Consider the following 20,312-nt stretch of genomic DNA (forward strand, 5'->3'; position numbering starts at 1 on the left):
TTAAAGTCTCTGGTTTCTCCCTGTAGTGTCAAACTGAAGGCCAAGTCCCTAACACACTGATGGTTAGGACATGTCAGAGTGAAATTAGTGAATGTAGAATTTATTTACCATTGGAGACTATTTGGGGTTATTTTCCCAGGATTTGGGGTTTTTTTTGGGGGGGGGTTCTTTTAAGTCTTTTAAGCATAATAGCACCAAGCCTTTCTGTTTTGACCTATTATAAACTTGAGCTGTTGGGTCTGTAGGGTGAGTTTCCAGAAATAGAATTACTGAATCATAGCATATTTTTAGAACTGCGTTCATTCCCATGCACGCGTATTAATGGGTGGACAGATTGATTGATATTTTTTTTCCCCTAGCGTTGGAGTCACAAGGCCAGGTGCACTTGAGGCACAAGTTCAGGAGGCACCCAGGCTTCTAGAGGAGTGCGCCCCTCAGGGTTAGGCTCCTTCCCTGACCTTCTGGGTCGGCTTTCCCCTCCACTACTCAGTTCCACACTCAATGCCATTGCTCTCCAGGACAGTTTCTGTCCACATAACCTAACACACATGTGACACAAACTTAGAGCAAATGAGCGTCGAGAAAATAGGCAGAGTCCATGTGGAATGGCTAGGTGTCCCCCACCCTACTGTAGTAGGAAGGAGGTACTGTAGTAACAGGACAGGCACATAAGCTCTGGGCCAGTGCTGCCTATGTTTAGAGAGCTGCCTGCTTGTAGGGTAAGGGAGGGAGGGCTGCAGCCTGTGAGTGTGGAGAGAATTGTCCCCAAGGCTTGTTTAAGAAAGCCCTCAAGCATAGGTAGAGGCAGACAGGACACATGGGTTGGGAGATGCGTGCATGTTGGGGGATACAGTGATGGAGAGAGCACTTCAAGAAAGAGAGAAACGTGCCACAAAAGGACAAAGACCATGTCATCTTCTGTGGTTAGTAAAAGAATCAGGAGAACAGCTGGAGACAAAAACAGGGGCCATTAGGGACCAGACAATAAAGTACTTGAAGTAGCAGCTTGTTTAGGAGTGAACTGCTCCACCCCTAGCTGAAGCACGACTGGCGTCTGATAGGTGCCAGGAGAGGAGAGCGGTCCTCTTTAAGAGTTGTAGCCCTTCACTCTGTGGTCGGTCAACCACACACAGTACAGCAGAACATCAGAGAATATTTGGGCAACACCTATTGGACTTGATGGATTTAAAAAAAAAAAAATTAGAGGACATGAGGTTAGGTAGGTTGGGAAGAGTCGGGGGTTGGGCGAGTACAATCAAAATGCACCGTATAAAATTATCAAAGACGAATAAAAATTTAAAAAGCGAAACCTTAAAAGCAGATGAGCAGTGGAGGACTTCCGTCTGATTCGGAGTACCTTTCAGAAATGTCACTCCACATAGAGCAAAGAGAAAAGATGATTAAATGAAGTGTGGGAGCTAGGTATGTCGGAATACTGTCATGTTGGAGACAAAAATACCAGCAGCTTGGTTAGCGCTGTAGAAAAGGGAGAAAGGGTATATTGCCTTTACTGAAAAGTAATTTAGAAGCTCTGATGACCAGGACTCACTGGGGTGTTTTTCTCTGAATCCATCACGGAGTAAATTTTAGGTCATCATACTGACGTAGAAACTGGAGAACAAGTTTTGAAAGGCACATTTACAAAATATTCATTTTGGTACAGATTGGGCTTTGCTGCTGCGGCGGGATGTCCTAGAAAATGTATCAGGAAGCACTGGAGTGGTGTACGTTTGACCGCTATTAGGATTTGAGATGTCTCCAACTATGACCAGTATCAAAGTTGAAGCCGTGACTGAGATAAGAGGGCGGAGGCAGAACTCGAATCGAAGGATGTGTCTGTGTGTTGCTTATAATAAAGCCCAAGGTCTCCCACGTCCCAGACAAGAACTCTGCCACTGAGTTACGTCCCTGGTGCTCCGTTTGCTGAGCTTGGGTCTCACGTGTGTAGCTCAGGCTTAAAATGTGCAGTCCTCCTACCGTGGTCTCCCGAGTGCTGGCGTAATGGACATGAACCTACGTCCTAAGATACTCTTGAGAAATGCAGTTGCTCATGACAGTAGACAGCGAATACCACAGATGCTGAATGTGGCAGCCATGGTAGGCGACAGAAAAGGAAATTTACCGTAGACACAGCAAAGGCAGAGCCAAAAGCTCAGAGTTTCCCTGTGGGGCCTTTGTCTCTGTTGATATTGTAGGAATAAGGAGGGCAGGTGGTTCATGACTCCTGTCGGAAGAAATGGAAAAGAGTTTGTGGTACCCAGAAAATCAGACGCACGAATGCGGACTGGGAGTTTTAGGTGAGTAGCTAGGGAGGTTGAAAGAGAGAGGCATGTTAAGGAAAACGAGAGGTTCAGAACCTCATTTTCAGGAGTGGCATTCCTAAGGCTCCTTTGCCTGGACTCTTCCTATCGTGAAGCCAGTTTTCCTGTTAGCCTGCCAGATCCTTGTCATTACAGCACCGCAGATGGCCTGCACTGGTCTTGGAGTTGGCTCAGTGATTAGCTCTTCCGTTCGGTTGGACTCCCAAATCCCCACCATTCGTGTCCTCTGTGATTTTTCCTGACTACGTGTGGCCACCTGCAGCTTCTTCCTGTAGATCCAAGAGGCTCCGAGTGAGCAGTGGGTGGTTCTCCTCTCTCCTAAGAGGCTTCAGACCTGCGGCCACACGGAAGGAAGGCTATTGCAGTCCCAGAGTCCCCGTAAACAGCCGTGCAGGCAGCTCCACCCCAAAACAGATAGTGTGTGCAGATGTGTTTATGGGCGGACTGCGTTTGCTAACTCTCTGTGCTGTTCTAAGCCTCTCACCTCTGTGCAAGAGCCTTCCTTTTTCAAGTGAAGAGGTACATTGTGGTAAGCAGTCTTTTATAACCCGTAAAAAAAAAAAAAAAAAAAGAAAAAGAAAAAAAAGAAAAAAAGAAAAAACCCTTGTAAAGGCCATTTTTGATCAAATGAAGTTAAGAGTTCTTTTCAGAATCTGCCCCATTCCTCACCACCACCACCACCACCACCATTGAGCCCCACCCCCCACCTCTCTGCACTGGAATGCGCACAGGTCAGTAGTAGATAACATACGTAAATAATGTCACAGTTCTAGTTCTTATTTGTTAGGCTGCGAAAGCAACCAGAATTAACTACATAAGAAAGCTTACCAACCCCCTCTTCCTCTATAGCATGTGTGTGTAATCACTATGTAAAATTTAAAATTACATAATTGAGTTATATAGGTGTTGATGTGCAAGAACACTCAAAAGACCATTTGAAGGAACCTTCAACCATTGGAGGACCCCAGAGAAAAGTTTCTCTAAGTGTAGACTAAAAAAAAAAATGACATGTCCCTTAGAAAGTTGGATTATTTATGAAGAGAGATCGATCCCCTGCTCACTGAGTAATAACGTAAATTTTGAAGATCCTTCTGGACCTAAGGCTGGCAAACTGTGGGGTTTCAAAATCAGTACAGGCCCCATGACACTTGATGCAGTGAAAATGCTAACTATTTAAAGATTCTGTCCTTTGGTGCGGGCACAGTTGTGTTTGTTGATCCTAATAACAAGAGGCTGAAGCGTGCCCGCTGGTGAGAAGTAAGATGACTGTGTGTGCCAGTGCCCTGGCCAGTGGTGACTGTGGAGCCTCTGATTTAATGACGCCACTTTGGAGCCCATTCCTCACTCTGGGAGTTTCCTCACAACCACTGTACAAGAAAGTGTTGTCCATTCTTCACAGTAAGGAACCTGAGACAAGGGGTTGGTGGATGAGATGTGACCAACCTCTCAGAAGACATCGCAGTGTAGTTTAACCCATGAAAATGAAAGGTCATGTTGGTCCTCACAATTGCTACTTTTCTTTATGCTCTTTTTACTATTCTAGTTTGTGCACTTAGTAGATTAACAACCTCCTTTTTCACCTTCTGTTCATCCTATGTGCTAAACTTTGAATAATAACCTCTTAATATGCATTCCTTATCCACACTAACTGTAAGATATGACACTGTAAAGACGCAGCAGTCAAGCTCTCTGCAGTGTGGTTTGGTTTTAGGTGTCCTCTCCAGGGTCCTGTCTGATGAGGATGATGCTGGGCTCCTCACTCTGAAGCCCCAGGCTCTCTTTACACTTCTCTCTCCTAGCGTTCTCTTACATGTCAGACACTTCCCCACACCACACAGACCTAGCCCACGGCTCAGGTTGGCTCAGAAACTCCTTCAACCTCAGTGCATATAAGAGCACATGTGCCCTCTGTGGTCCTTGTCACAAACCAGCTTGAAGTGTGTAGGTACAAGATCATGTCTTCTATCCTTGTTAAAGTAAGAGTCCCTTGGGCCCAGTCTCTGGGTGCTGCTCTGTAACAGTGCCTAATGTGACGTCTTCTATGTTGTAGATAGATAGATAGATAGATAGATAGATAGATAGATAGATAGATAGATAGATAGAGATACTTTAGTATATACTAAAATATATATATATATTAGTATATACTAATATAATATACTATATATAATATGATATATAATATATTATTATATTAGTATATATAGTACTATGTATATAATATAGTATATATATAGTACTATTGTATACACTATATATACTATACTATATATACTATATATAATATATGTATATAATATATATATATATAGTATAACATAAGTATACAGATAGTTTAGAACCTATTTCAATTTCTCCTTTTGAGGTTGTTTCCTTTTTGTAGACGTAGGAACAAAGACTCACAAAGATGCAAGGGACCTCCCTTAGTTTATATGACTAGTAAGCACAAATTCTTAGCTCTGAATCCAGTTAGTTCATTTTCTTTCCATGGGTAGAGGCTGATGGGAGGTGGAAGGAAGGTGAGAGCCCTGTGCCGTGCTCCTCTAACCGAGGAGGAGAGTGCTTCCCCAGACTGATGGCTCACCCGCATAGGCCTGTCTATCCCTGCCCACCCCTGAATCAGTTGCTTGTGAGTGGGAATAGAATTGTCCTGGTCCTCGGACCATCCCTTCCTGGCTGTCCACCACAGTGTCTGTGCAGAAGGCAGGCAGGCAGGCGACTGTGTCCTCTACCCACTGATACTAACTTGAAAAGGACGAGCTGATATATAGCACCCCATAGAGACTTACTCCAAGTGAACAGGCAATTCCCAAATGATACACGGTGATTCCACATGTGAGGTTTCCAGAGGGAAATCAGAGGAAAGGTGGTTGCCAGGGGTGAGAGGAGAGGAAAGCAAGAGTTGTGGTGGAGACTACAGAGTTTCAAGTTTTGCGAGATGAAACGGTTATACAGATTGGCTCCCAGGTAGTAACATTGGCTCTCAGGCTTAGCACCGAGCATTAAGTTAAAATGGTCCAAAATAGGAAGTCAGCCCTTTCCTGTGCTACAATTAACAATGTGTGTATCAATATTAGTGATAAGGAAAAATTGATTCTGGGACTACTGGCCCTCACTGCTGCTCTCCCTCTGTCTTAACCATCATCACTTCCTGTGGGCTGGCTCAGATAGCCTGTACCACACCTCCTGTACCCATAATGCCCGCCTTTGTTCAATCTGCTGCCACCAGGTTGGCTGGACAAGTCCTGCTTTACGTGTGACATTTTCAATCGCAGACTCCAGTCACTCCTTGGGAACAAGATATTATGCATATGTAGGGTTGGGGCTTTATCGGAAGGGCCAGATCTTGCTGCCCAATTCAAGCTGGCCTCAAGCTCCAGGTCCTGAGTGTTCAGATTGCAGGTGGGTGCCCTAGCACCCAGCTCTGAAGAAACTGTAATGACATCTTTGCAAAGAACGTGGCTTGTACATTATAAGGGGAAAAATAAGTGGAACTGACTACATTGTTGTTTTGTTTTGTTTTTTTGGTTTTTCGAGACAGGGTTTCTCTGTTCAGCCCTGGCTGTCCTGGAACTCACTTTGTAGACCAGGCTGGCCTCGAACTCAGAAATCCGCCTGCCTCTGCCTCCCAAGTGCTGGGATTAAAGGTGTGCTCCACCACCGCTCGGCAACTGACTACATTGTTATGTGTCTTATTTTTAATTTTTGAATGAGTAAGCATTTGTACATTTTTAGGAATAAACTTTGAGAACATGAGCAAATAGCTCAAATATACACATATACATATGTATATATATATATTATAACATAATATATATACATGTATACATGCATCCATATATTCATTTTACTAGTCATTTTCATTTTAAAGCTGCCATTTCTGAGACTTGTTAGATGGTCTATGTTGGCTATTTCAGTATCATTGGAAAATTAGCCTGTGCCTCTGTAGATGGAAAGTAGGACCCTATCATAAAGCTTTTAACCATTATAAGCCTCAGGGGACCTTTTTAGTTTGCTTGTTTTTTATTTGAAGCAGTAAGCAGATTACAGCTCTAGAGCCCCTGAAAGCAACATTAGCAAGTCTGGGAGATTCCTGGGGTGTCTGGAGTCTCTGAGGGAGCAGCAAAGGGCTGGCCTCCCTAGAAGCCACTGTCACCCAGAGCCAGCCCCTCTCTGCCCTAGAATCCTATGGCAATGTGCTTTCTGTCACATGGCTTAGGAAAAGAGAGTTGGGCCCCCACGAGCCAGCTCAGCACAGGACTTAACTAGATGGTCAGGCCATTTGTACCAAAACTATGCTCAGTAGGTTTTAGGGGGATCATCTGAAGGTGTGTTTACCTTGAAGAGTCAAGTTGGGAGTACCCCAGGGTTCATGGATCTCTGGTCTCATTGCACTGCCTCAATTGAGCTACTGAGGGGTATTTGGGACTTGTATAGGACAGAATAATTTATATTAAAATCTTGAGCTGTTTGATGGTATGGTTTATAACACTGTAATGTGAGATAAAGCACGAAGATAACCCTTTGAATTCTTTATTAAAATAAAAAATAACACTTCTTGTAACTGAAGCAGATTCTTGAATGATACTGGAGTTCGTTATTTCTGTTTTGTGAAGTTGGAACTGTGTCTTTTTTTTAAAAAGATTTATTTATTTACTTTATGTATATGAGTACACCATTGCTCTCTTCAGACACACCAGAAGAGGGCATTAGATTCCACTACAGATGGCTGTGAACCACGTGTGGTTGCTGGAATTGAACTCAGAACCTCTGGAAGAGCAGTTGGTGCTCTTAACCACTGAGCCATCTCTCCAGCCCTGGAACTGTGTCTTAATTTGGGGCCCAAGTTTGGAGCGTCCTCCTGCCCTCCAGACAAGGTTTCTCTGTTTGTGTCCCTGAACTGTCTTGATGGTCCTGGAACTCACTCTGTAGACTAGGCTGACCTAAAACTCAGTGGTCTGCATGCCTCTGCCTCTTGACTGCTAGGTTTAAAGGCATGCACCACCATGCCCAGCTCCGAGTGATAAATTCTGACATAGAACACCCATTCCCAGGTGTCATTAGCATGGACTGCCTGAGAGAGGTTATGTTGATCCATACTACTTAATCCATACTAGGTGTGATTTTAGCAAGTCACATTAGCCTTTAAATCAGTGATTGTTGACCTTCCTAAGGCCGAGACCCTTTTGTTGAGGTAATCTTCTTGTGCACTTGTGTAAAGGTTGTCTTTATTATTCAAATCTTGATTTCTGTGCCAGCGGAGAGCTAAACACTGTCCAGATTTTGGTATTGTTTTTCATCGCCTGTCTCGGTGTTTCATATATGTTCTTTTCCATATATGTTCATATATGTTCTCCTCCTGATTGGCTTAGTAAAGGGCTGAGGGCCTGTGCATGGGGCAAGAGAGGGAAGGTGGGGCATCCAGGCAGAGATAGGGACCCTGGGAAGGAATCAGGTGCTAGAGATTTGCCAGCTAGACATGGAGGAAGGAACCAGTGTCAGGACTGAAGGAGAAGGAACGAGCCACATGTCAGAACATAGATTAGAATGAACTAGCTAATGAAGTTATGTGAGCTAGTTGGGAACAAGCCTAGCTATAAGACCTAAGCATTCGTAAATAAATATAAGTCTTGGTGTCATTTTTGAAGCTGGTGGGTCAAGGCAGTCTGGCGTAATAGTTTCTTACATTGTGGTGATCCCCCAGCCATAAAATGATTTCCCTGCCTACTTCATAACCAAAATGTTGCTACTGTTATAAGTTGTAATGTGTTTTCTATGGTCTTTGGCCTTTCCATCCCCAAAGAGGTCACAACTCCCAGGTTGAGAACCACTGCATTAAACAAAGAGCTTGGCTTCTATTCTAGGTGCCAGAATGACATCAAAGAAAACTAAGTAATATATTTATGACATATCTCAGGAAAGAAGACTAAGTAGCCACTAAAAATTATATTGTATAAAAGTAGTAAGTAACTTACATCTTCCCAATAGTTTTGTGCAGCATGTGTGTGTCTGCACATGTGCCTGTGTGTGCATGTGTGCTTGTGAAGTCTAGGAACCAATTTTTGGAGTCACTTTTCTCCTTCCACTGTGGGTTCCAGAGGTCGAACTGAGGTCATCAGACTTGTACGGCAAGGGCTTCTACCCAGTAGCCTTTCTTCCAGTCCAATAAATTGTAATTTAACACAAAATAACATATGCATACATATTAACCATTATTTAAATGCATTTTTCATCTATAAATATAATGTATGTTGTGTCAAAAAGGAAACAGAAAGATACACAAAGATTGTTTGACAGTGACATTTTCTCTCTTCTCAGCAGTTAAATTATGTTTCCTTCCTCTGCTGCATACAGTTCTTCTTCAAACTTACAGCTGTTTATATTTACTAGTTTTATATAATGCGCTATATTAAAACACAGAGGCAATGCATACTCTTTTACTCTATAGTTCAGGCTTTTTATAGGTTCACGCAGGCTTTATTAATTAATAAGTTAGTCCAAGTTTTTAGCTTTTATTCTGTGAATTGTCTCCTTACGTTTGAACAGTGCAGCGTGAACCGAGCAGATTTCTCTCCCTGTGCTGCTTTAAGAGAATGATGCTTAGTGGACAGGAAGTTAGCATGATGAGCCAGCATGACATTACTTGAAGTTAGTCATGCTTTTTTAAAAATCCAGTGCTTACAAGCTGTGTGCATGTGTTCCCAATAAACATGGATTTGCCTCCGCAGAGGACGACTAAGTTTGGCCCCCTGCGCTTCGCTTTTGCACAGTTGTTGACTGATATTAGTCCCCAAGTATTGCAAGGCCACCCCTCACCAGAGCAGGCCCTCTCCAACATTTGGAAGCTTAGGAGGTAGCTCCTGCCAGCCCAGAATGCCCATTAGGGGACCTCAGAAATCATGTCCACACTCCCATATCATTGCCTGGCCCCTCTTTGCACCTTGTGGACACCGACCTTACAGTGTTGGCTGCATGTTCCTTTAGTTCTTTGTGAATCTGGCTCTCCCAGGAAATAGGAGGCAAACAGCCATACCCCCCCCCCCCGCACGCCCAATAATTCCCATCTGTTAAATGCTTACTGTGTGCCCAAAACTCTCCTCAAATGTTGCATTATGTTGGTTGATTTGAACCTCTTATTAGGAAAAGTAAATGCCGTTTTCTCCACGTGACAGGTGGAAGAACTAAGGATTTGATTTTCAGAAGACAGAATTCTAAACTCTAGAAAATGACCCCCAAACCGGTGTTGTTTTCAGTGAACTGATTTAGCGGCGATCTTAGTTATGTTTCTGCTGCCCTAATCAAATATTGAACAGAAGCAGATTAGTTTGGGCTCACGGTTTAGAATAGCCTGTCATAGGCAGGCACAGCGGTGGCAGCAGGTCACAGCTATAGCAGCTAAAGAATGAGACAGCCAAGAAACAGAGGACCTATGACGAGTATTTCACATCCAAACCGTACCGCTCCATTCCTGGCCCTCCTAGGCTCGTGGCCACTTCATAATTAATACAAACTTTATTCAGTCTAGCTCCAAGAATCCCCAGAGTTAATAAGTGGAATACTGTTAAAAAAAAAAAAAAATCCAAAGTCTCCTGAGGTTCAGGACGACTCTTAGCTGTGAGCCCCTGTAAAAAGATGGAAAACAAGCTACGTTCTTACAATGTATAGTAACGTGGAATAAACACTCCCATTGATTGCAAAAGGGAAGAACTGGAAGGTGGCAATGAAAGCATGACTGGAACGCATTCCTAGCATCTCCAATAGTGTGTAGTCTCCATTGAAATACAGGCTTCTTCCCTTCCTGTATGCAGCAGCTTCTTAGGTCTTCTTCCCAACCTCTCTCTCCTTGCTATACATTGTTTCTTTTTTTTTTTTTCTGGAACCTTGTGGTGAGCATCCATTACCTTGTAGCTGCTGCATTCTGCTTACCTGGCAACAGCACCACGCGGGGGTGATAAGTTACTGATGCCAGCTTGGGATGTAACGCAGCCCATCTACAAGTATGGCGTCCAAGCACCTGCAAACAAACCAGGGAAACGTTTCCCCGTGCAGCCCTTTGAAATAGGCGACCTATGTGGTGCTATTCTTTGTTCAGGCTTATTGCTTTTAAACCTGGGATTCTCTTTTGAGATGCCAGATTTTAAAATGAGCTTCCAGTTTTATACTCTGACCTCTTCTGTGAGTGGGATCACAGAGGCACCTTGTGTTCATGGGAGAGTGTGGCTTCTCTTTCTTGGCACTCATTAATCTCCTTTGCAGCTGAAATTGCTTTCGCCTCACGTCCTCAGCCCTGTCCACGGCTCTAAGGCACTCTGTGCTCTCAAATTGCAGATGTGTCCTTTTTTCTTTTCACTATCTTGTTCCATTTTTGGTTTTGAAATCCTACTATAAAGCTGTCTAAATGCAGCGAACAGTGACCACACCACAGCCCGGACACTCTGTCATCTTAAAGTTTCTTCTGCCTAACTATCCCATTAGGTTTAAATTTAGCCTCACTCAGACGTTCAGGGTGCAGCAGTACTCCGTCACATTTACTTATCTTGTCAGTTATCTGCAGTCCAGTCCCTGGTTGAATTCTTGTTTCCTCTGAAAACTCATGATTGCAGTTTGCTGTCCTTGCACACTCCCGCTGGAATGTTCCTGTAAGTTCTGCTTACAGCATCCTAGGAGTCCCTCCTGCATGCTTCCTGCAGACCACTTCTAACCATTTGTGAACCATGTGGCCAGGTTTATCACAGCAATAATCTGTCTTCCCATACCAAGTTTGTATTAGTAACTGTTATGTTGCTGTGACAGGGTATCTGATGGAAGCTGCTTGAGAGAAAAGAGCTTTATTTTGGCTCACAGCTCAGGCACTTACCATCTATCAGGGGAAGCAGTCATCTCAAGTTCAGGGTAGAGATGGCAGGAGAAACAGCCATAGTGAAAACACCGAGCCAGAGACTTTAAATAGCTTGCCTTGCTTTCTGTATTTCTTTCCTGTTTAACTAATAAAGGACTGTGTTAAGAGATTTAATTTTTTTTTTTTACACTCTTCACTAAATCAGTACCCTGGTGTTGTGACCTTGACCCAATATCTAGCTTACTTCGCTATGTTAGTTTCTTGAACTATGAAAATAGGGCGACTTATCTCAGTGTTGTGTTGTAGTTTAGGCTAAACAAGTTGCTAAACAGAAAACTTTAAGAGAAGTGACACTTATGTATAAGCACTGTAAAAATAACCGTTTTGAAAATACTTAAATTATATCATTTGCTGTATACTGGCAGTTGAAATTACTTAATGAATAAAAGTATGTGAAGTAAAATTCAACCCCCTAAGTTCGCTCAGTCCTTATCCTGTGTCCACCCCCTCCATCCCCTCAGCACTAAACACCAGTGCTTGTTTGAGGTTTAGCTTTTGGAACATTTCCTACACCAAGGGAAACTATTCTTAAGCTGTCCTTTCCTAATAAAATACACGCGGGGAGTTGTGTTTGACTGTGTCCTGTGGGAGCATAAGAAGGGGGGAGTCTGGCATCATTTCCAATAATGGCTGGGAATTTGGTGGCTCACACATACTGCTTTGAGCATCTGCTGACGGTTGTATGCTTGTTGTTCCCTGCAGGATATGATGTTTCAGCTTCTCCGAGGTCTGGACTTTCTTCATTCTCACAGAGTAGTCCATCGCGATCTGAAACCGCAGAACATTTTGGTGACCAGCAGTGGACAGATAAAGCTGGCTGACTTTGGCCTTGCCCGCATCTATAGTTTTCAGATGGCCCTTACCTCGGTGGTAAGTGAGATCATTGCCCTGGCGTTAAACATAGTCTTCCTGTTTTAATTTGACAAACTGCCCCCTTCATGCTCCTCCTGCTGTTTCTGCCCACACTTAGTCTGTGAACGGAATGTCTGTGTGCTTTTTCTCGCTAGCTGTGGCTAAGATGAAAGCAAGGGCTTTGCTTACTATGACCTCAGACGCATCTAACTGGGTTTGTTATGGATGGGAACCGATCACAGCAATAGCCTACCGGCACCTTAGCCACTAGGGAGGAGTCAGTTACACATTTCTAAATGAGTTTTGCTATAACCTGTGTTTTTAAGTTGCATGCATAATGTGGAAGGCACAGCTTGGGTAAGGGTCGGGCAGGCAGGAGGAGTGCCACCTGTGTTTGGTGGTGTGACTTGAGAAACAGCCACATCACCGGCCCAGGCAGGATAGATAACACACTCTTCTGAAACTGTAATGCTTCAGAGACTAGAGAAATTAACTTGACAGTGAACCCGAATGGCCTGAGTGACTATCACTTCCCAGCCTGATGGAAGTGTCATGGGCCAGAGTAGAGAGGACCTGAGGCCCCGTTTTGGCAGAGAACTTAAGTCCTTCTATTCTTTCTCATTCAGATCCATGGCCATAATAAACCTTACCATTAATTAACTCCAGTTTCTCTTTATAGCCCATCTGGCTGCAGTCTACAGAATCTAAGAGGAGTGCCCTGGTAGTCTGTATTAATAATTCTTTTCTTATAACCTGCTCTGTATGTAGTAAATTTGTGAGTAGCTAGAAGTGAAGGAAAGCTGCCCACAGACATAGTGAGTTAAAACTTAGTAGAAAAAAAAAAATCTATCTTCAGCCTCAAAGAGGCTCTGAAACCAGACCCTGGCCCGGATGGGGGCTGTTGTTGGGAAATGTAAGGAGGTTCCATTGGCCATTGTAGTGAGGGAATGGGTTGGCTGCTTCCGTTCTTGGCACATGTTCTGCAAGAAGGCTGACATTATACACAGAAAGACAACAGAAACTGCTTCCCCAGGGTCCTGCAGTGTCAGCTGGCAAGGTGAAGTCCAGGAGAAGAGTCACTTGGTCAGGAAGAATGTTCAACTTACAAACATACTTCTGCCTCCTCCTCTTTTCCTCTGTGTGTCAAGCTCCCATAGCCTCCAAACCCTCCATTCCCGTTTCTGGATACCTCTGGAGCATTTCTCTGAAATACCGTGTGCTCTTGAAGGATAAATCTTACTTTGTTCAGTGTTTCTCAGAGCCTCAGAGAAGACAGGGCCCAAGTGGATATTTAAAGAACAGGCCTCAGCTTCGGGTGGAGTGAGGCAAGCCCTGGACTTTTTCTTGAGTCTGTGTGCTTCCCCAATGGGAAGGGTGAGGTAGGCTTTGAGCTTCCCTAGGAAGTTACTGTGCCTGTTTTGGAGGAGGGGTCCCTGGGGAGAAACTTGAATAGGCTTTGTGATTAAGAGGATCATCTGGGAGCAGATGAAGGAACTAATCCTGGGCATATTAATTGGGGGGAAAGAGGATGAGTCACCTCATCCCCCTAAATTGACCACAGTCATTATAAATAAAAAACAGGAAACCCAGTTGAGTTTTGTTTAATTTTTTTCCTTGTTAAATTTAAAGGATAACCCAGCTTGTGGGTAACATCAGTTGACACCCCAGTCTTGCTCAAAGTTGGCGCGTTTAAGCTGGAAAATACAGACTAATTATTTCATATCCCAAGAAAAGGACAAGGGCAAACATATATCTATTACTAGATATATTGATGTCTAGTTTGTATTGTCTGTTTTATATTTACCATAGTGACATAATAAAAGGGAAAGACTTCATTCCAAGGAACGGTGTTTGGAATTTAATGGTAACATTAAGGGGTATGTTTTCTTTAGGGTACTGCATTTTAAACATTCCCCACTGTTAGTATTTTTTTTGTGCTTACAGGAAAAAAAATCTATCTAATGAAATAATCCTTTGATTTTTTTTTTACATATATGTATAAAAACAGAATCACTGTCTTTCAGACTGAACTGATAAATTATTTTTAGTATTCTTTTAATAGACTGCACTCCACTGCCTAGAAATACCCATTTAACACTAGGTTATGCCACACAAGGAAATGGAAAGCCACGTAATTTGCAGACTGGCAAGAGATTTGCAAGTTAACTGACCTGAGACCACCATCTTAACTGCTGTGAAAAGCGTGTATATTGCTCATTGCCACGGCCTGATCCATACTGTCTTTCCTGAAGACCCCTTCAGAAACTGACTGTTCTTCCCTTGGCGTTATTTTCTATCTTGTTGGTAGTTACTTGGGGCTTTTATTTATAAAGCAGCAGTGAGTCATTTCAAGTGTGATACTCTATCTTGCTCCACCTGGATGTTCCCCTGGGCACTTAAGAAATACTTTTTAATGAATAAGTTAAGACATGCTAACGTGTAGACACATGCATTTGAGTCATTAGAAAAATCAGGAAAGAATTGCTTATACATTTAATGGTTTCAGTGTTCCACATCGCTACTCGCTGGTATTAAAGCCAAACCTTCAAATGCCCAAGCTCACTCTGTATCATCATGTTGACTGAGCCCTTGGCTGGGATCTCTGAGCAAAAATCATAGCAGTTACATGCCATAGTTTGGTCTTATGTGAGAAATGAAAGATGGCTTGAATTCAGGTCTTGAATTTACGGTAATCTTCTTTGATGAACTAGTCACCTGGCTAAATCAAACGTTTTGTCCTGAACAGAGAACTGAAGGACATGTAGGAATATTGTACCTCTCCTTACTAAAGGACATTATTGTATTTTGTACTCATTGTATTTTGATATTAGCAAGCTTTAGAAGAGGTTTTATATTCTTCTAAGATAATTAACATCTTCCAAATAAAAGAATAGGAGAATTATTAGACAGCTTTTACTAGTTGCTTCACCTGTCTCTGTGCGACTGGTTTTGTTTGTTTGTTTGTTTTATTTTGTTTTAACAGTAGCTTGTACTCTTAGAGCTTTGTAAAAAGCGTTACACGTTTTCGCGTGTGACTTTCCTCCAAAGCCCTTTCTCTGAGTCCATCCATATCGAACGGCCGCACAGTCCTGAAAACATTTTCCCATGTAAAAATCACCAAAGACATTTGTAAACCTCGTAAGGCTGTTGTTAGAGACATAAAATAGTACATACACACACACACAAAAAAAAATAATAATAATAATTAAGGGTATTTTTAATGGTACTAATAAGATTCTGAAGATTTAGTACTGCCAGTCTGACACTTCAAACTGCTTACCCTGCCCCAAGCCAAGGCAATAGGGATGGGTGGAGGGGGCGGGGGTGTGCACAGGTGTGTGCGTGCATGGATGTGCTTATGTCCCTGTCTCTGTGTTGTTAGCACTTGGTAAACAGTGAAGAAACTATTCAATTTCAGACAACTTTTATATGCTTAGGGGAGGGAAGGAAATGGAGTTCTGGCTTTCAGTCAACAGTTCCCAGTCACCTCCTCTGTGCCAGGCTCTATCCACCACCGTAGAGGTGATGCTGAACTCAAGTGGACAGGGTGTCTGCTCTCAGAGCTTACAAGCAGAATTGGGAAGTAGATCTGGGCACAACAGTCACGGGAAGCAACGTACCTTTAGAAACAGCCAAATACAATCGAGGAAGAATTTCCCGTGACCCATGGATCTACCGGGGCTGGAGCTAGAGAAGCCCACACCAGTCACCTGTGCCAGGATGTGCAATGTCTGCAAGGGTCACAGCATCGTCCTTCTAGATCCTGTCTGCATTCAGCTCCACTGGATGTGTGTGCATCAAGTCCTCTGCACTTGTTTTCTCTGTGTGTGTGCTTGGAATGAACTCCTTGCATGACACCCAGTTGGCACGCTCAAGTGACAAAGTGAAGTAGGACCAGAAGTTGAAGAACAATGTCATCTTTTACATGAGAAAATAAATTCTTTATGTTTGTTTTCCTCTCTGTGCATGTTGTGTTTACTGTGGAGACCTGGCAGGGATTGAGCCTCAGCCCCGGCAGCTGAGCAGCTCCCACAGAAGCCTACGGTGGCTGCCAGGGCATACTGAATGAATCAAATCCAGCATTACATGAGTGTCATGGAAAAACCCCAAAGTCCTGTCGCCTCGGCACCTCAGTGAAAGTTCAGGACACACCTCCGAAGCAGGAAAGGCTCCTGGAACGCCCTCTGGTCTCAACCTCTCACCATGACACAAGCAGGACTATTTTGTTAGTTGCCAGTACATATTTCCTAGCTAACAATGGAGTGTTTGTGTGGGTTTCATTTTCACTTTGACCAGTGAGGGAAGTGGAGCACAATGGGAGCAGTGCAGAGCTGGGAACAGGACACGTTTTCTTTAGGATTCCCAGGGCTGCGTACGTGGAAAATGCCAGGGCCAAAACAAACATGAGACCTTGTCCAGATCCTTCTGTTGCTCGTTCTCGGTGGTAATAAAGCACAGCTGACTCTGCTCACAGTCATGGAGGCCATCGATGGCCACTGTGTGAGTTTCTCCCATGTACAAAAGAGAATGAGTTCTGCACCGTACAGAAAAACCGAGGTAGGTGACTGTGCACGTTACACCAGCCCTGCGTGCGAGGTGAATCCATGACTGTTCTCCTTGTCCATAGAAGATAGGCGTTCATTGGCCCACCTAAGGCCAGCTCCTTCGTAAGAGGTGACTGTTATGAATTAGTTTGGACAAAACTAGGGGAGCTGCAATGCTTCTGCCTGGGGAATATTTTATTCAAGAGAAAGGACTGGCTTTCTTTCAAATCCTCTGTACCAGTTTGGCCAGCATACCCCATCTAGGTGTGGTGTACATAGAGACTGCTTGTTTCCTAGCTTCTTATGTCTTGCCATAAACATTGTATATGGTGTCACTAGATCTCAGAAGCCTGAGATCAGACTCAAATGTAAAGACAGCACATGTTAAAGTTGTGGAGACCGGGTGCTTTAGTGAAGCCTAGCAAGCCATGGTTCCCGGGGCTCCGGAAGGTGACAGACTATCCCTGTCTCTTACCTTCAACATTCCTATGGGAATACACTTCAGTGTCCTATCAGGCACTGAACAATCCGAGACTTTATGTCATAGGACAACTTCCTCTTCTCAAGCTTGCCTCACCGGAAGGTGTTATTTCCAAACCCAGACTGTAAGGCTCGGTCCTTAGAATATAATGTAAAACAATGTTTCTATGACTAGGACTTTTGTGTCCTCTTTAATTCTTCGGCTATGTGAACTTCTTGTTTGCGGCTGTCACAACCACTGTGTGAGGCAGGGGGAGGTAGCCGTGCCTTCATTTTGTCTGCGCTTCAGCAATCTCAGAGTGTAAGTCAAGATCTGTTCATGAAATTTTGTAGCATTTGGCTTAACTGTTCTGAGTCATTCAGTTGACGTTTTACACAGAGAGTAAATCTGTGAGGCCTGATTCACCAATACCTAAATAGTGAGCCCCAGCTCCAGGCTTGTCCGTATGTTTGTTTACAGGGCAGCCCCTTCATCGCCAGCCATAGACATCAGTTTATGCGACTAATTATCTAATACCACTAAATGTTCCATTGTCCTTTGAGCTTGCTTCCCAACTCCCTATTTTCACAATAAATCGATGGGTACATTTCCAGCCCCTCCCCCCTGCACAGCCTGCTGCATCAGGGCCTCCTCGTTTGTGAGCACCTAGACAAAAATTTCGTCAAATCATCTCTCCTTTGTCCCTTCTGATCATAACTTGAGCCCCCTGGGCCCCAGCAGAGGAACGTTTCTATTAGGAATGTCTGTCTGGGTGTCCTTTAACCTTCAGATTTTGTTCATGATCACAAAGCCTCCCAACCCGCCCTGCTCCCCCCACCCCCCCAACTTGGACACTTACGCTTCCTGTATGCTGCAATTTTATTTAAAAAATAAGAAAAGGTTGATGATACCATACCACCTTTCTCGTAGATCACTTGACTTGATCCATGAGGGCACTTGAGAAGGTCAGAGGTAGTGTTTCTAGCTCTACAGGTCTCTCTAAAAATCAAGGCCCATTTTTTTTCCTTTTTTTCTTTTTTTTTTGGGGGGGGGGGTTCGAGACAGGGTTTCTCTGTATAGCTCTGGCTATCCTAGAACTCACTTTGTAGACCAGGCTGTCCTGGAACTCAGAAATCTGCCTGCCTCTGCCTCCCGAGTGCTGGGATCAAAGGTGTGCGCCACCACGCCCGGCTCAAGGCCCATTTTCTAAATGATGATGCCATGATCCTGGATTTCCAGCTGACCTCTGACCCGACCACTAGTTTCTCAAGTCCATTTCTCAGTGACGTCCTTGGCTGTGCCCACCCTCTTATTTACCCCAGGTTTTAGCTCTCCTTTCTTTAGGGATTAGCATGGTGGGTGAGTGGTACTGTAGCTGGGTCTGGTGTCTGCCAGGGTGCTGATGGTTTTTAAATCTCGAATAACTGTGAAGGTTACACTTGACAGTTGGCTGTGGAGGACTAGCCTGTCTTCTCATCTTGGGAAAATGAAAGAAGGGGAAAGTGTAGGCGAATTTACTTTAGTACTACTCATGTGTTTATTCTAAAGGCTTGGCAGAGTCTAAAAATGGGGCTGTAAATTTAACAGCTCAACCATAAAAAAATCCCAAAATAACTAATAAGGAGCTCTATGGCTTCTAGGTTTGGATAGCGGCATAAAATTCCAGATTTATCTTCTGCCGTTTTTTTGTTTTTTGTTTTTTCATTTTTAAAACTCCTTGTTTTTCTTTTTTTCCCCACCTCTGTTTTTGATTAATTGCATCATAAAGGTTACCCGTGCTCTGCAGTGTGTCTTTTTCAAGTACTTGGTGGATATACTTGAGTTGGTCCGGTTCATGGTGGCATTTAAATACTGTCTGCACCTTGTGAAGGCTGGGTGGTTTCAGGGAGGTAGGGACTGCACATGGGTATCTGTTCTTGTGGGAAAATATGCTTCAGTGGCTTACTGGCACTGGGTCTGGAATGTGGCATTTAAAAGTACCTTTTTGCAGTGGGAAAGAATCCTGTCAAGAATAAACAGTCTGACCTTGTTAAATGGGCCAAAGTCTGTCTGTAATCTAGTTCCAGAAAACTAGCTTTTACTAGTTTTAGAGAAAGCAGATCAGTGGGGGGAACAACACAACTGGAACCTTTGTAAAGGAAAGAAGAAGTTGCTATCAAGAATGTAAAGTGTAATTCTAAACTGAAGGGCCTCACTTGCACTCCTGAAAATGTCTTTACCTGGCTATAAACTCCCCCAGCTACTGAGCAGTGGGTGGAAGATCGGACCTCAGTTGGCCAGAAAAGCAGGTTTTCTTTTTCCTGGAAAGACAGGCTGGCTTACAGAAGGGAAACTGTAGGAGCAGACATGCAGTGTGGACCATTGTGGGAAAATAGCAAGCTCAAATCACCAGTGCCTCCGAAGTACCCACAAGTCTGTGCCCTCTGAGTTTTCCCCAAACACATTCACACACCTTGTGATCTGCCCATCCCAACACTGTGACATGTGTGTCCCCAAGCCATTAGACACACTCCCCACCCCGAGCAGATTGCTTTCCCCTCCTCAGCCTAATGAACTGGTCTTGAAGACTGTTTGTTCCTCAACTGTCTGAAGTGGGCCTGACTCAGGACCACTGGGTGTGGCCTCTCCTACCTGTTTTTGATTTTCCTGTATGTATGAGTCCCATCTGTTTGGCCTTTGTCCCCCGATTCGTTAGCATTGTGAAATACGTTTCAGCACTCAGCACACTGCACAAGCCCATGGCAGTTGCTCAGAGAACGTTTGTAGAACGCCTGTGATGAAATAAGAGGTTTGTGTGTAGAACAGGTGAAGAGGCTGGGGTTTGGAAAGACCTTCCAGTACGGTATACCCTCGCTTCCCTGAAAGGCACTCCTATGCCTCTTACTGTAGCATCGGGATCCCAGCTTGTTGCCTTAATGCTTGTTACTAAAATCTAGTATTTAGATTTAAGCTGTGTCACAGAAAATTAAAATTTTCTTGATTACCCAGATCCATGTCTGGTTGGATTGTCACAGATCTTGGTGATTGTACTTAGATCTTGGTGAACTACTTCTAATCATAATCACTTCTGTCACAAAATGAAAAATTATTCAGTATTGTTTTAAGTTGGGGGACCTTAATGGAGTTAGAGTCAAGATCAAATCTTATCTTGTGTTCTAATGTAAATATAAACTTTAAAAATTGTGAGGCCATGTAGATGCATGCGCGCACGCACATACACACACACACACACACAC

General features: G+C 43.7%; 1 protein-coding gene across 2 annotated transcripts in view; it reads left to right on the plus strand.

The window, feature by feature from the left end:
- Positions 1-20,312, plus strand: part of Cdk6 (cyclin dependent kinase 6) — a 178,791-nt gene that overhangs the window by 76,236 nt on the left and 82,243 nt on the right. For both annotated transcript variants that reach the window (XM_029535610.1, XM_021190849.2), the window contains exon 4: positions 11,923-12,090. In XM_029535610.1, coding sequence (XP_029391470.1) covers positions 11,923-12,090 — 168 coding nt within the window. The remainder of the gene's footprint in view (positions 1-11,922; positions 12,091-20,312) is intronic.

The sequence above is a fragment of the Mus pahari genome, chromosome 2 (assembly GCF_900095145.1).
Source record: "Mus pahari chromosome 2, PAHARI_EIJ_v1.1, whole genome shotgun sequence".
Lineage (NCBI taxonomy): Eukaryota > Metazoa > Chordata > Mammalia > Rodentia > Muridae > Mus > Mus pahari.